Consider the following 13,903-nt stretch of genomic DNA (forward strand, 5'->3'; position numbering starts at 1 on the left):
CCCTGATACCAAAACCAGACAAAGATATCACAACAAAACGACAATTACACAGACTTCCCTGGTGGCGTAGTGGTTAAGAATCCGCCTGCCAATGCAGGGGACATGGGTTCAATCCCTGGTCCAAGAAGATCCCATGTGCCACGGGGCAACTAAGGCCATGCGCCACAGCTACTAAGCCTGTGCTCTGGAGCCCGCGCACCTAGAGCCCTTGCTCCGCAACAAGGGAAGTCACTGCAGTGAGAAGCCCACGCACCGCAGCAAGGAGTAGCCCCTACTCGCCACAACTAGAGCAGCAACGAAGACCCAATGCAGCCAAAAATAAATAAATTTTTAAAAAACACTCAACAAAATTTTAGCAAACCAAAATCAACAATACATTAAAAGGACCATGATCAAGTGGGATTTATCCCAGGGATGCAAGGGTGGTTCAATACTACATCACATTAACAAATTGAAGAATAAAAACCATATGATCATCTCAATAGATGCAGAGGAACCTTTGTCAAAATTCAACATCCATTTATGATTAAAATTATCCAGAAAATGGGTATATAGGGAACATACCTCAATGTAACAAAGGCCATATGTGATAAGCCCATAACTAACATCATACTAAATGGTGAAAAGCTGAAGGAATTTCCTCTAAGATCAGGAACAAGACAAGGATGTCAACTATCACCACTTTTATTCAACATAGTATTGGAAGTCCTAGCCACAGCAATCAGACAAGAAAAAGAAACAAAAGGAATCCAAACTGGAAAGGAAGAAGTAAAACTGTCACTGTTTGCAGATGACATGATACTATATGTAGAAAATTCCAAAGATGCCACAAAAAACTACTAGAACTTATCAATGAATTCAGTAAAGTTGCAGGATACAAAATTAATATACAGAAATCTGTTGCATTTCTATACACTAGCAGTGAACTATCAGAAAGAGAAATTAAGAAAACAATCCCAGTTATAATCCTGTCAAAAAGAATAAAATATCTAGGAATAAATCTAACTAAGGAGGTAAATGACCTGTCCTTGGGAAGCTATAAGACACTGATGAGAGAAATTGAAGATGACACAGACGGAAAGATACACTGTGTTCATGGATTGAAAGAATTAATTTTGTTAAAATGACCATACTACCCAAGGCAATCAACAGATTCAATACAATCCCTATCAAAATACCAATGACATTTTTCACAGAACTAGAATACATAGTTCTAAAATTTGTATGTAAACACAAAAGACTCCACATAGACAAAACAATCTTGAGAAAGAAGAACAAAGCTGGAGTTATCATGCTCCCTGATTTCAAACTAAACTATCAAACCATTGTGGTACTGGCAAAAAAACAGACACACAGATCAATGGAACAGAACAGGTAGCCCAGAAATGAACCCACATTATATGGGCAATTAATCTGTGACAAGGAAGGCAAGGATATACAATAGGGAAAAGACAGCCTCTTCAGTAAATGGTGTTGGGAAAACTGGACAGCTACATGCAAAAGAACCAAACTGGACTACCCTCTCACACCATGCACAAAAATAAACTCAGAATGGATTAAAGACTTAAATGTAAGACCTGAAACCATAAAACTTCTAGAAGAAAACATAGGCAGTAAGCTCCTTGACACTGATCTTAGTAATAATTTTTGGATATGTCTCCTCAGGCAAGAGAAACAAAAGCAAAAATAAACAAATTGGACTACCTCAAACTAAAAAGCTTTTGCTCAGCAGAGGAAACTATCAACGAAGTGAAAAGGCCACTTACTGAAAGGGAGAAGACATTTGCAAACGATATATCTGATAAGGGGTTAAAATCTAAAATATAATATACAAAGAACTTATACAGCTCAACATCTGAAAAACAAACAACCTGATTAAAAAATGGGCAGAGGATCTCAACAGACATTTTTCCAAAGAGGACAAATAGATGGCCAACAGGCACATGAAAAGATGTTCAGCATCACTAATCATCAGGGAAATGCAAATCAAAACCACAATGAGTGGGGCTTCCCTGGTGGCGCAGTGGTTAAGAATCTGCCTGCCAATGCAGGGGACATGGGTTTGAGCCCTGGTCCGGGAAGATCCCACATGTCGCGGAGCAACTAAGCTCATGTGCCACAACTACTGAGCCTCTAGAACCCGTGAGCCACAACTACTGAAGCCCGCACGCCACAACTACTGAAGCCTGTGCACCTAGAGCCCATGCTCTGCAACAAGAGAAGCCACCCCAGTGAGAAGCCTGCTCACCACAACGAAGAGGAGCCCCTGCTTGCCTCAACTAGAGAAAGCCTGTGTGCAGCAATGAAGACCCAGTGCAGCCAAAAATAAAATTAAAAAAAACCAAAAACACAATGAGATAACACCTCTCACCTGTCAGAATGGCTATTATCAAAAAGACAATAAATAACAAGAAGTGGAGAAAAGGGAACCCTCATGCACTGTTGGTGGGAAGGTAAATTGGTACAGTCACTATGGAAAACAGTATGGAGATTCCTCAAAATATTAAAAATAGAATTACCATATGATCCAGAAATTCCACTCCTCTGTATTTATCTGAAGAAAATGAAAACACTAATTAGAAAATATATATGCCCTCCTATGTTCATTGCAGCATTATTTACAATAGCCAAGATATGGAAGCAACCTAAGCACCTATCGATAATGGATCAAGAAGATGTGGTATATATATACAATAGAATATTACTCAGCCACAAAAAAAGAATGGAATCTTGCCATTTGTGACAACATGGGTGGTCCTAGAGGGTTTTATGCTATGAAAAATAGGTCAGACAGAATAAAATAAATACTGCATGATTTCACTTATATGTGAATCTAAAAAGCAAAACAAATGAACAAATATAACAAAACAGAAACAGTGCTATAGGTACAGAGAAAAAACAGGTGGTTGCCATAGGGGAGTGGGTGGGAGGAGGAAAGAAAAAAGTGAGGGAGATTAACAGGTATAAACTTCCAGTTGCAAAATAAATGAGTCAAGTATATGAAAAAGAAAAGAAAAGAAAAGATCACAATGCCACACACATATGAAAATTTAAAAATATACTAAAGAATGATAATGAAAACACTATATACCCAAATTTGTGTAATGTAATTAAAGCATTATATAATGGAAATGTACTGGGTTAATAAATCTGTGATTCTTGAAGTTGGTCCCCAGGCCCACAGAGTGACCAGGAACTTGACAGAAATGCAATTTCCAGTCTCCACCCAAAACCTATTGAATCAGAAATTCTGAGAGTGGGGTCCAGAAACCTGTATTTTATCAAGACCTCTAGGTAATTCTGATACATGCTCAAGTTTGAAAACCACTGCCTTAGATGTACATACTGAAAAAAAAGAGAATGGTTAATGGCAAACATCCAACTCAACAATTTTGAAAAAAGGATGTTAAAATCAATCCAAAAAGAATAAAAAATAATAAAAATTTCTTTACAATGTATTTTAATAGTTTTAATTCTATATTAGGACTCTTAAAGAGGCATTATCTTTGCTTCTGGGTTGTAACAACCCCAGTTTTCCTCCAGGTTGACTCTGACTAGGGAGTGCATCAGTGCAAGGAAGTTGGGCAAAGAAGAAAGTAACATATAGAAGAACATTTCAAGATCTCTCATTCTAGATATCTATGCAGATAGATGCATACATTTTTTTCTGGATAGAATCATAAGAAAGTATTAAAAAGGCTTTTCTTTGGGGAGAGGGACTTGGGGTAAGAGGCATAGTTTTAATTTTTTTCCTTTAAAAATATTGAATATTTCCATTGAGCTTGAAGTTCTAACCTTATACGTATATTAGTTTTATTTTTTAAAGTGATGACAAGGCTTATTTGGACTGTGGGATGATGGGTAATTTTTATTTCCTTAAAAAAAAAAAACTTGGTTAATATTATACTTTTGTTAACAACAATAACAACAAAAACATGTCCCAAACCTGGATTGGATCAGAATTTTTTTTGCCTAATGTAATTCACAATTTCTTTGTGGGAATAAATCAGCATGCCTAATAAAATGTTAAGCAATTTTCTGATAACTCTAAAGGAGTTGGAGACTTGTTCTAAGAAATCCACTCACCCAACTATCAGTCAAGAGCCTAATTACCTCTACCCAAACGTAATTTTCTTTTGTATCTAATCTAACAATGATTATTTATTTCTATAAAATGTCCCTATCAAGAGTAAACCTTTGAATTGGCTTGGTAGACTCCTTCTCCTCTGCAGCAAGATTTGTTATAAATTTTAATAAACGGTCATATCTAAATCACTTGGAAACGTTTCCTTTAACACCATTTTAACATGTTTTAAAACCTTCAAAAATCTGAGAAATGTACACCTCGGTTACCAGTCTAAAGAATGAGGGGTTGATGGATGACAGGGCCATAGAACAATAGGGATAGAACGTAATTCATTCATTCGACAAGTATTTGAGTTCCTCCATATGCCAGGCTTTGAAAAGTACTCGAGTTCTGCCACGTGCCAGGCACTGTTCTAAGCTCTGGGGATACAAAAATGAACAAAGGGTGTTAAGGAAATAAAACTCAGTACCACACATGATCTCGCGCTTCTGCCTCTTCCCTGGTGGGCGCTTCTCGCCACTTAGTCTATGATTCTTGCTGGGCACAAAAGCCCCGCCCGCCCGCTTATCCGCCGTTTGTTCAGGCTCTTAGGAGGAGATGGACTACAACTCCCACAATGCCATCCTGGGGCCTCCTTGTAAGGGCTCCACCTTTTCCCTGGCCGTGCGGAGGACGACTACAGTTCCCAGAGTGCTCTGCTTCCTCTTTTGGGTGTTGTTGCCCTTTTCCCGGTGCGGGACGCGGTAGAAGCGGGCAAGAGTGCCAGGTCCGGGGTTCTCTGTGTCCTTCCCCGGGGCAGGGACGAGGCAGTGACTTGACTCTGGGCACAGAGCCCAGGAGGGAGCGCAGGAGGCGCCGTCCCTTCTGCCCGGCTCACCTCACGCTACTCTCTGTCTTTTCCACCCGCGGCCGCCTGGGCGGCTCGGGACCGACCGCCCAGGGCAGCGGTGGCGGTCTCGGCCGCCGGGGCTGTGGCGAGGTCGCGGCCCTCGGGGCGGCGGTAGCGGCGCCAGCGCTGGGGAGGCGAAGGAGGGAAGATGGCGTCGGAGCTGGAGCCCGAGGTGCAGGGCCTAGACCGGAGTTTGCTGGAATGTTCGGCTGAGGAGACCGCGGGGGTGAGTGCCGGGACCCGGGCGGGGACGTCCGGCCGTCGCAGGCCGCGCCCCGGGGGAGGAACAGATTACTGGAAATCCCGGAGCGGCCGGGCCCTGACTTGGGGTGACGACCGCGCTGGCCCCGCCGGCCTCGCCTTGTGGGTAACGGCCTGGGGAGGCCCCAGATCTTGCCCCTTTCTTTCCTCCTTTATCCACGAGTAGCCCGCAGGGCTGCTGGGTGCACCAGCCACCCTCACGTTCCCTTTCGCTCTTCCATTATTTTTGCTTTCCCCCACACTCCCAGTAAGCCCCCAGCACAGGGCCTTTGCCCTTTATGTCAACTCTTAGAAGAGGGGAGGGAAAGACGCTTCCTGGTTTTTTGGGTACTTTGTCTTCCTGATTCCTTTGCCTCCTCCTCTGAAACTTGCTACCTTATTTTGTTTCTGGGACCGCGCTAGGCACCAAAGGATGCCAGCGACACTGTTCACCCTCTTTACCCCTTCAGTGCGTTTTCGCACCGGTTTGGTCAGTCTGCAACGTTGATGAATGTGCGGAAAGTAGTGTCTTGACATGCTAACTGAGTGTGAGAAAGTGGTATTGGAGACTGGGAGATTAAAACAATAATTTGTCTAGGAGTTGGGGGTAGTTGGATGGAGAACAAACGTTATATAACTTTGAGAGAGCAGCTTTCAGTAAATGGAAGCTAATAATGTGAGGTTTGGTCACAGTGTAGTGGGAGCAGTTATGCCCCAAACTTAAAGCATTCAAACCTAGTCTTGTACTTAAACTATAATATGAATATACTGTATAAGTAACAGAGTTGTAAAATAATTAATAAAACTCGATGGTATCTTTCCTCAAGGACAGGGAACACCCCCTAGAACAGATTGTCCAGAATGATTCTGAATGGGCCAAAACAGCTGAGGCCCCACCTCTAGGGCCTCCAATTTAAAAATCTGATAGGAAGGGAGTGACCTTTGAGCACCAGTCAACAATCTGAATGTTAGGAACAAAATTCTAGTGGGGCGCTGTGGGGCTGTTGGTTAGTGAGGAGTTATTTTGGGTGAATTGATGAGGACACTAAAGTCATAGTGGAAATAAATGTCAGGAGTAGAGGTGAAAAGTTTAAAGAAATACATTGTTGAATGATGCATCTTTGTTTGTTTGTTTTTAAACCAACTTGTTTAGTCTAGTTCTGTTTTCATTTACTTTCTGCTTAGTATTGCAACAACCCAAGGATTTTCCCCATCTGCCTTTTCATTTATCAAAAGGTTTGAAAAAGAAAACGAAAGCAGTGTTCAAAGTAAACAGTAAAATGGTAATGACAGCTATTCCCTATCCATGTGATCTTATCAATATCTAAATTGATAGCTAACCTGTTATTTACCTCAAAAATTTTTTTTTTACTCCCACCAAATTTTGTCTGTTGACCCAGTGATACAGGCTACGTACTCTTGTTTTTCCAATTCTAAAAGTGCAAGCTGCTGTACGTACACCTGAAACTAACACAACATTGTTAATGGACTATACTCCAATATAGAATAAAAATTATAAACAAATAAAAGTGCAAGCTATCAAGTGATTAGAGCTTCTCCAGTTTGTTGAGGTTCCTGAGGAAACTAGTTATAAAACTGGTGCTAGAGAGCAATGTTCCTAGTCCTTGTGTAGTGAAATTCTCAGATGTAGTGGGGGAAATTAAGGAAAATGCAGTCAAAATTTATAAATTTCGACTTAATTCGAGTGTGTGAAGTTCACAGTCTGAGCTACATTTTAGTTTTGCTCTGTTTACTCTTCTTTTTAAAATTATTTATTTATTAGGCTGCACCAGGTCTTTAGTTGCGATATGCTTGATCTAGTTCCCTGACCAGGGCTCAAACCCAGGCCCCCTGCATTGGGAGCACAGAGTCTTAAGCGCTGGACCACCAGGGAAGTCCCTTTACTCTGTTTACTTTTAAATGACTTTCTGAACAATAAGATTAAAAAAAAAATTTAGTCTGAAGGCCAACAAAATTTCTTAAATAAGATTTCATTTAATATTAAAATACAGGATTCTTCCAGCAGTATAATTTGCCCTTACTTTGTGAGGGGTTTATTGTTTGTATTTGATTAAAACAGCATAACACTTTACTGTTCTTTCAGCTTAGGCCCCAGCCCAGCCATTTATCACAAATTAAAATTAATTGGGGGACTTCCCTGGTGGTCCAGTGGTTAAGACTCAGCACTCCCAATGCAGGTGGCTCAGTTTCAATCCCTGGTCAGGGAAGTAGATCCCACATGCTGCAACTAAGAGTTCGCATGCTGCAACTAAATATCCTGCATGCTGCAACGAAGATCCCATCTGCCGCAACTAAGACCCAACGCAGCCAAAAAAATAAATAAATATTTTTAAAAAAATTAAAATTAATTAACAAAGTTTTCTCCGGTAAAAGTAAATTTTAGAGAGGGTAAACAAGCAAAGCAGTTATTACAGCCTTTAGACCTCTGTTGCTGGTAATTTGTTGGGATCATATCCATCTAAAGTTACTTAATAACAACTAGTGGCATTTTTTGCACAATTTATTTACACACTTGCTTTTCTTACTTGTATTATGAGGAGGAAGGACTTTTTGTGATCCCATCTATTCTTACTAGAATGCCTCACAAATAAAAGTATTTAAGTACTCACTTCAATAATTTTAAGTTTAGGATATTAAAGTGGCCCTCTGTTGTAGTTTTTTCTTTTCCTTGATAGAGTTGATTCTACAAGTATGACTTGCCCAACACTTCTTGAGTCTATCTACATTTCATGCTCCACAGATTTGATTATATGTTCCAGTGGATGATTATGATTTAAGAAGTACATATATTGTTTTTCCCCAAATCTGAAAGAAATACATATTCATTATAGAAGTCTTATGTAGAGTATTATACCTATATTGGTTACTTTTTGCCTTAAAATTTTCAACAGTTTTATATAAAATTCACATATCTTACAACTCAAGTCAGTGGTTTTTAGTATATGCAGAGTTGTGCAGCCCTCACCACAATCAACTTTAGAACATTTTCATCACCACAAAAAAGAAATCCTATATCCATTAGCTATACACTCCCCATTTTCTCCTAACCTCCCAAACTATAGGCCCACTGCTAACCTATTTCTTTGTCTCCATAGATTTGCCTATTCTGGAAATTTCATATAAATGGAATCATGTAATATGTTGTTTTTTTGTGACTGGCTTCTTTCACTTAGCGTAAGTTTTTAAGGTTCGTCCATGTTGCAGCATGTATCATCAATACTTCATTCCTTTTTACTGCCAAATGATAGTCCAGTACGTGGATATACCGTATTTTATTTATCCATTCATCCGTTGATGGATTTGGATTATTTCTACTTTGTGGATATTATGAATTGTGCTATGATGAACATTTCTGTACAATTTTTTGTGGGGACATATGTTTTCATTTCTCTTGGGCATATACCCAGGAGTGGAATTGCTGGGTCAGGAATTGCTAGACTAAAATGGCTGCATCATTTTACCTTCCCACTAGCAGATGTGAAGTTTTCAGTGGGTTTTTTCACGTCCTTGCCAGCACTAGTTAATTGTCTGTCTTTTTGATTATAGCCATTCTGTTAGGTGTAAAGTGAGATCTCCTTGTAGTTTTGATTTGTATCAATATTTCCCTCGTGACTCATGATGTTGAACATCTTTTCATAAGCTTATTGGCTATTTGTATTCTTCTTTGGAAGTGTCAATTCAGATCTTTTGCCTATTTTTTTCGTTTTGTTTTTTTGGGGTTTTTTTGCCTATTTTTAAATTAGATTCTCTTGTTTTTTATTACTGAGTTTCTATATTATTTTGATTTGTGAATGTTTTTACTTCATTTCTAGAACTCTTAATATGATTTGTTTTAAATTTTTCTTAGTTCTAATTTTTTCTTAGTAGAGTCCCGAAAGCTCCATTTCAGCCCTAGCGATTGTTGTTTTAGATTGTTGTTTTGTAGTTAACTTACATGTTGGTTATCCTTGTTCGAAAGCAAAATCAAATGTGCTTAAATAGAATACAATTTTAATTTGGCATAGAATAATAATTAGATACTGTGATAAAAGACTAACCCCTAGGGATTCTTTGAATTTTGTGTTTATTGTACTTGCTCTCTATCCCAAGGCTGAAATTAGCTTTCAGAAAAAGGAGAGCTCCTGCAAACATTGTCATAACATGTTTACTTTAGTGGAATGAGTTGACAGTTTCTCTACTTCCGTTATTGAGGACTTCTAATAAGATAGTGCTTATTACTCTGGTGTGCACATTAGTGTGACCGCCACAGGTGTCTGAAATAAGGACAGATTAACATGCAACCAAATTAGAAATATCAATAATTTTTCATGTTGAAGAAACAGTTACAGTTAGCTTATGTTACTGAGAACTGATATGAAAAGCTATAGGTTTTCTTTCTTTTGAGAAATATGTGAACCATTATTCTTAAAGGCAGCCAGAAATTTTTTCCTCCTACTCATTTTCTCTTCACAACTTTTTTTTTTTTAATCTGTAGTGTCGCTAACCACTAATTCTATATTTCTGGTATAGGTTTTTTCATGTAAAGGTGTCTTGCTTTATATATTAAGTGTTTAGATTTAATAAAGTTAAAATCCCAAATCTGTTAGGTGTTTTTTTGTTTGTTTTGTTTTACGCACAGGCTTTCTCTAGTTGGTGGTGAGCGGGGTCTACTCTTCGTTGTGGTTTGCAGGCTTCTCATTGCGGTGGCTTCTCTTGTTGCGGAGCATGGGCTCTAGACATGCGTGCTTCAGTAGTTGTGGCACATGGGCTCAGTAGTTGTGGTTCACGGGCTCTAGAGTGCAGGCTCATTAGCTGTGGTGCACTCTATGTGCTCTGTGGCACATGGGATCTTCCCAGACCAGGGCTTGAACCCGTGTCCCCTGCATTGGCAGGCAGATTCTTAACCACTGTGCCACCAGGGAAGTCCTGTTAGGTGATTTTAAATGGAGCGTATGCCTGCCTTTCTTGAAACAGACTTTTGTGTCTTGTTAATAATTTATAATAATGTATAATAAAAGATATTTAGAGTGAAATGCTTGTTTTACTAATAATATATTTTGTATAAGGCAGCTGATTTTTTTTTCTTAACCAGAAGCTGATATTAGTTTCTGAATTTTTTGTTTAAGAAATCTATGAACAGATTTGACCCATCAGTGTTGTTGGAGCCACAAGACAACATAATTTCTTTTAGAAAGCATCACCCTTTATCCTCCCTGGATTAAAATTCTGCAAAAGTGAAATTTTAAGAGAAATGGGAACATAAAATATAAAACAAAAAATTGCTGTTAAAATAAAACCTTTAAATGTGTTGTAAATTAAAATTGAAGCATAGTTTCCTAGGATTGTGGAGGTGAATTCTTGAATCTTAATGCTTAATTTTTCATCCATAAACAATAAATTGCTTAGGATAATTTGACTGCCTTCATTCATATTTTGAATTAGGGTTTGCTGACAGTGGGTGAAAACCCCTTTGATGTGGCCAAAAATATGTTTTTTAGCTCAAAGAATTAGGTTTTTGTTTGCTTTTTGGTTGACTCTGTCTTTTACTATTGACTATCCTTTTTTTTTTTTCTTGTTTGTTTTATAATTACTGAACTTAATGTGTGTGTGTGTGTATATAATTTTGATTTGGAGCCACTTCTCCACTTCTCCTTGTAAGACCTTATACTCTTGTCTTACAGTGTTAGACATCACTTGAACAATCCTTAAACCTATGGGATTGTCTCCCTGGAAGTACTGTTTTAAGAGTAATTTAGTCTCTTTCCTACTTGCATAAAGCAAACACAGCAAAATTAGTAACATTTAGAAAGGATTGTTTCACTTCCAGGGTGAAAAGTTTTTCACTGTTATAAGCTTCCATCCAGCCCCTTAACTTATGAATGAGATTTTTACATTTTTAGGAAAAGTTCTCTAAAATGTGAAATTGACTAGAAAGGTAGTCTGTATCACCTCATGAATATATAAAATCTCTCTATATATGTTATTTTTTCAAAGGAAGGAAGTGAGCTGAAGATTGTGCAAGTAATAGTTAAAAAGAAGACCTTATACTCTTGTCTTAACAGTGTTAGACATCACATAAACGTAAACTTTTTTTTTTAATTAATTTTTTTTGGAGTATAGCTGCTTTACAATGTTGTGTTAGTTTCTACTGTACAGCAAAATGAATCAGCTATATATATACATATATCCCCTCTTTTTTGGATTTCCTTCCCATTTAGGTCACCACAGTGCATTAAGTAGAGTTCCCTGTGCTATACAGTATGTTCTCATTAGTTGTCTATTTTATACATAGTATCAATAGTGTATATGTGTCAATCCCAATCTTCATAAACTCTTTTTTAACAAGGATGTAATTTGAAATTTAGGTTGTAATCTATAGGTAAACATTGGACTTATGAGTTAACAGTTAACTGCATTTTTGTAGAAGTGAGTTGTTTCTTTTTTTTTTTTTTTAAGGAACTCCTTTATTTATTTATTTATTTATTTATTTATTTATTTATTTTTGGCTGTGTTGGGTCTTCGTTTCTGTGCGAGGGCTTCCTCTGGTTGCGGCAAGTGGAGGCCACTCTTCATCGTGGTGCACGGGCCTCTCACTGTCGCGGCCTCTCTTGTTGCGGAGCACAGGCTCCAGACGCGTAGGCTCAGTAGTTGTGGCTCATGGGCCTAGTTGCTCCGCGGCATGTGGGATCTTCCCAGACCAGGGCTCGAACCCATATCCCCTGCATTGGCAGGCAGATTCTCAACCACTGCGCCACCAGGGAAGCCCTGTTTCATATTTTCTGATTTCAAATTTTCACTTGGTTTAGAGCCAAAATGAGCAGGTCTTAATTACATAATTTATAACTAAATAAATTATGTTTATTTGGAGGACAAATAAACACATAGATGGAATTGGCATGGGAGGCAGGAATAAATAAACGACAGAATATAGGGGAAAGTCTTAGGACTTAAGGAAATAGAAAGGGAAAAGAAAGGAGGTGGCTGAAGGATGCCTATATAGGGCTTATTTGGTTTGGTTTTTAAGAACCTGCAGGCCTGGATCTGCTTTATTTCTGCGTCCATTGAAGCCACGTTCCATTAAAGCCAAACATCTTTCTGTAATGTCAATGTTAAATGACAGTCAGTAGTATATACATATTTATAGTCATTCAGTTAACGGATTTTACTAACTGCCCATTGGGGCTTGGTTCTGTTTTAGACATGGGGGGTAGGGGAACAGGAGATGGGGGTGAGGAATGGGCTAAGAAGACGTCTTAGAGAAAGTGAAACATAAACTGAGATCTGAAGAATGAGTAGATAATAGCCCTGTAAAGCAGAGAGAGAGGAGCAATACTGATCAGGAGAGGAAACTGGAAAGTATGATACAAGGCAAAGGACCTTGTAAACCAGGGGTCCTCAACCCCCGGGGCTGAGGACCGGTAGTGGTCTGCGGCTTGTTAGGAGCTGGGCTGCACAGCAGGAGGTGAGCAGCAGGCGAGCCAGCGAAGCTTCATCTGCTGCTCCCCATCACTAGCATTACCGTCTGAACCACCCCCCCACCCCCCATCTGTGGAAAAATTGTCTTCCATTAAACCAGTCCCTGGTGCCAAAACGTTTGGGGACTGCTGTTATAAACCATGTCAGTGGACTTGATTTGATCCTAAATAGAAGGGGAAGCTGAATGACATGATCAGACTGGCATTTTGCAAGAAACACTCTGGTAGTGAGGTTGGAAAAATGGACTGTAGAGGGACCAGACTAGTGGGGATTACTAGTTAGGACACAGTTGCACTAATCCTTGCAGAAGACAGGAGTGGGGAGTTTGGACTAGGGTAGTGGAAGTAGTGCCACCGGAGATGGAGAGAAAGAAGTGGATGGATTCAACAGATACTTAGGAGGCCTAATAGACAAGACATGATGACTAATTGGATGTTGGGGTGAGGAAAAAAGATTTCTGAGTTTTTCTGGTTTGGATACCTGGGTAGATGCTGGTGTCTAAAAGAGAGAAATGGAGAAAATAGCAGGGTGTTTTTTGTGGTGTGGGAGATCATGAGTTCAATTTTGGACATATTGAGTTGGCGTCTGAAAGGAAAAACTGTTTCTTCCTTTTCTTTTTACTCTCACATCAATACTTCCGGCCGCCAAACATGGGGGGAGGGCGGTTTCCCACACCAGGCAATTCTCTCGTTCTCAGCAGACACCAGTTGGGTGTCCTACAACTCAGTCAGTTCTGACACTGTACACCTGCAGTTAGCATCAGATCCCACAGATTAAGGGCTGAGTCCCACAAGGCTGCCCCCCTTCACTACTGCAGATGCCAATCACAAGCAGTGGGTCCTCAGGTTACCCACAACTTATGTTGCAAATTAGGGGGTTCCCATGACCCCCTCTTTGGATTCGATAATTTTCTAGAATGGCTCACAGAACTCAGGGAAACAGTTTATTTACTAGATTACTTGTTTATTATAAAATGATACAACTCAGGAACAGCCAGATGGAATAGAGCAAGGTATGTGGGAAGGGGTGCAGAGCTTCCATGCCCTCTCTGGGCATGCCAGCACCTCTGCGTGTTCATCAACCAAGGAGATCTCTGAACCCCGACATTTTTGGATTTTTATGGAGGCTTTGTGCCTCCATAGGCATGATGATCAGATGATTGGTCATTAGTGCTTAACTCCACCTCCAGCACCTCTCCCTTCCCTGAAGTT

At 39.5% G+C, this 13,903-nt stretch overlaps 1 protein-coding gene and 1 long non-coding RNA gene across 8 annotated transcripts in view; one reads left to right on the plus strand and one right to left on the minus strand.

Annotated features, from left to right (window-relative positions):
- The window catches only part of LOC130709072 (uncharacterized), an 84,279-nt gene extending 79,534 nt beyond the window's left edge, over nucleotides 1-4,745 (minus strand). For both annotated transcript variants that reach the window (XR_009009538.1, XR_009009537.1), the window contains exon 1: nucleotides 4,557-4,745. This is a non-coding gene — a long non-coding RNA (uncharacterized LOC130709072). The remainder of the gene's footprint in view (nucleotides 1-4,556) is intronic.
- Nucleotides 4,746-4,814: 69 nt separating this feature from the next.
- Nucleotides 4,815-13,903, plus strand: part of UBR2 (ubiquitin protein ligase E3 component n-recognin 2) — a 116,960-nt gene continuing 107,871 nt past the window's right edge. For 3 of the 6 annotated variants that reach the window (XM_007197858.3, XM_057555063.1, XM_007197859.3), the window contains exon 1: nucleotides 4,818-5,202. In XM_007197858.3, coding sequence (XP_007197920.2) covers nucleotides 5,125-5,202 — 78 coding nt within the window. In that variant the 5' untranslated portion in view covers nucleotides 4,818-5,124. Of the gene's footprint in view, nucleotides 5,203-13,903 lie in introns of all 6 variants that reach the window. The other 3 variants (XR_009009536.1, XM_007197860.3, XM_007197857.3) reach the window with 3 other exon arrangements.

The sequence above is a fragment of the Balaenoptera acutorostrata genome, chromosome 10 (genome assembly GCF_949987535.1).
Source record: "Balaenoptera acutorostrata chromosome 10, mBalAcu1.1, whole genome shotgun sequence".
Classification (NCBI taxonomy): domain Eukaryota; kingdom Metazoa; phylum Chordata; class Mammalia; order Artiodactyla; family Balaenopteridae; genus Balaenoptera; species Balaenoptera acutorostrata.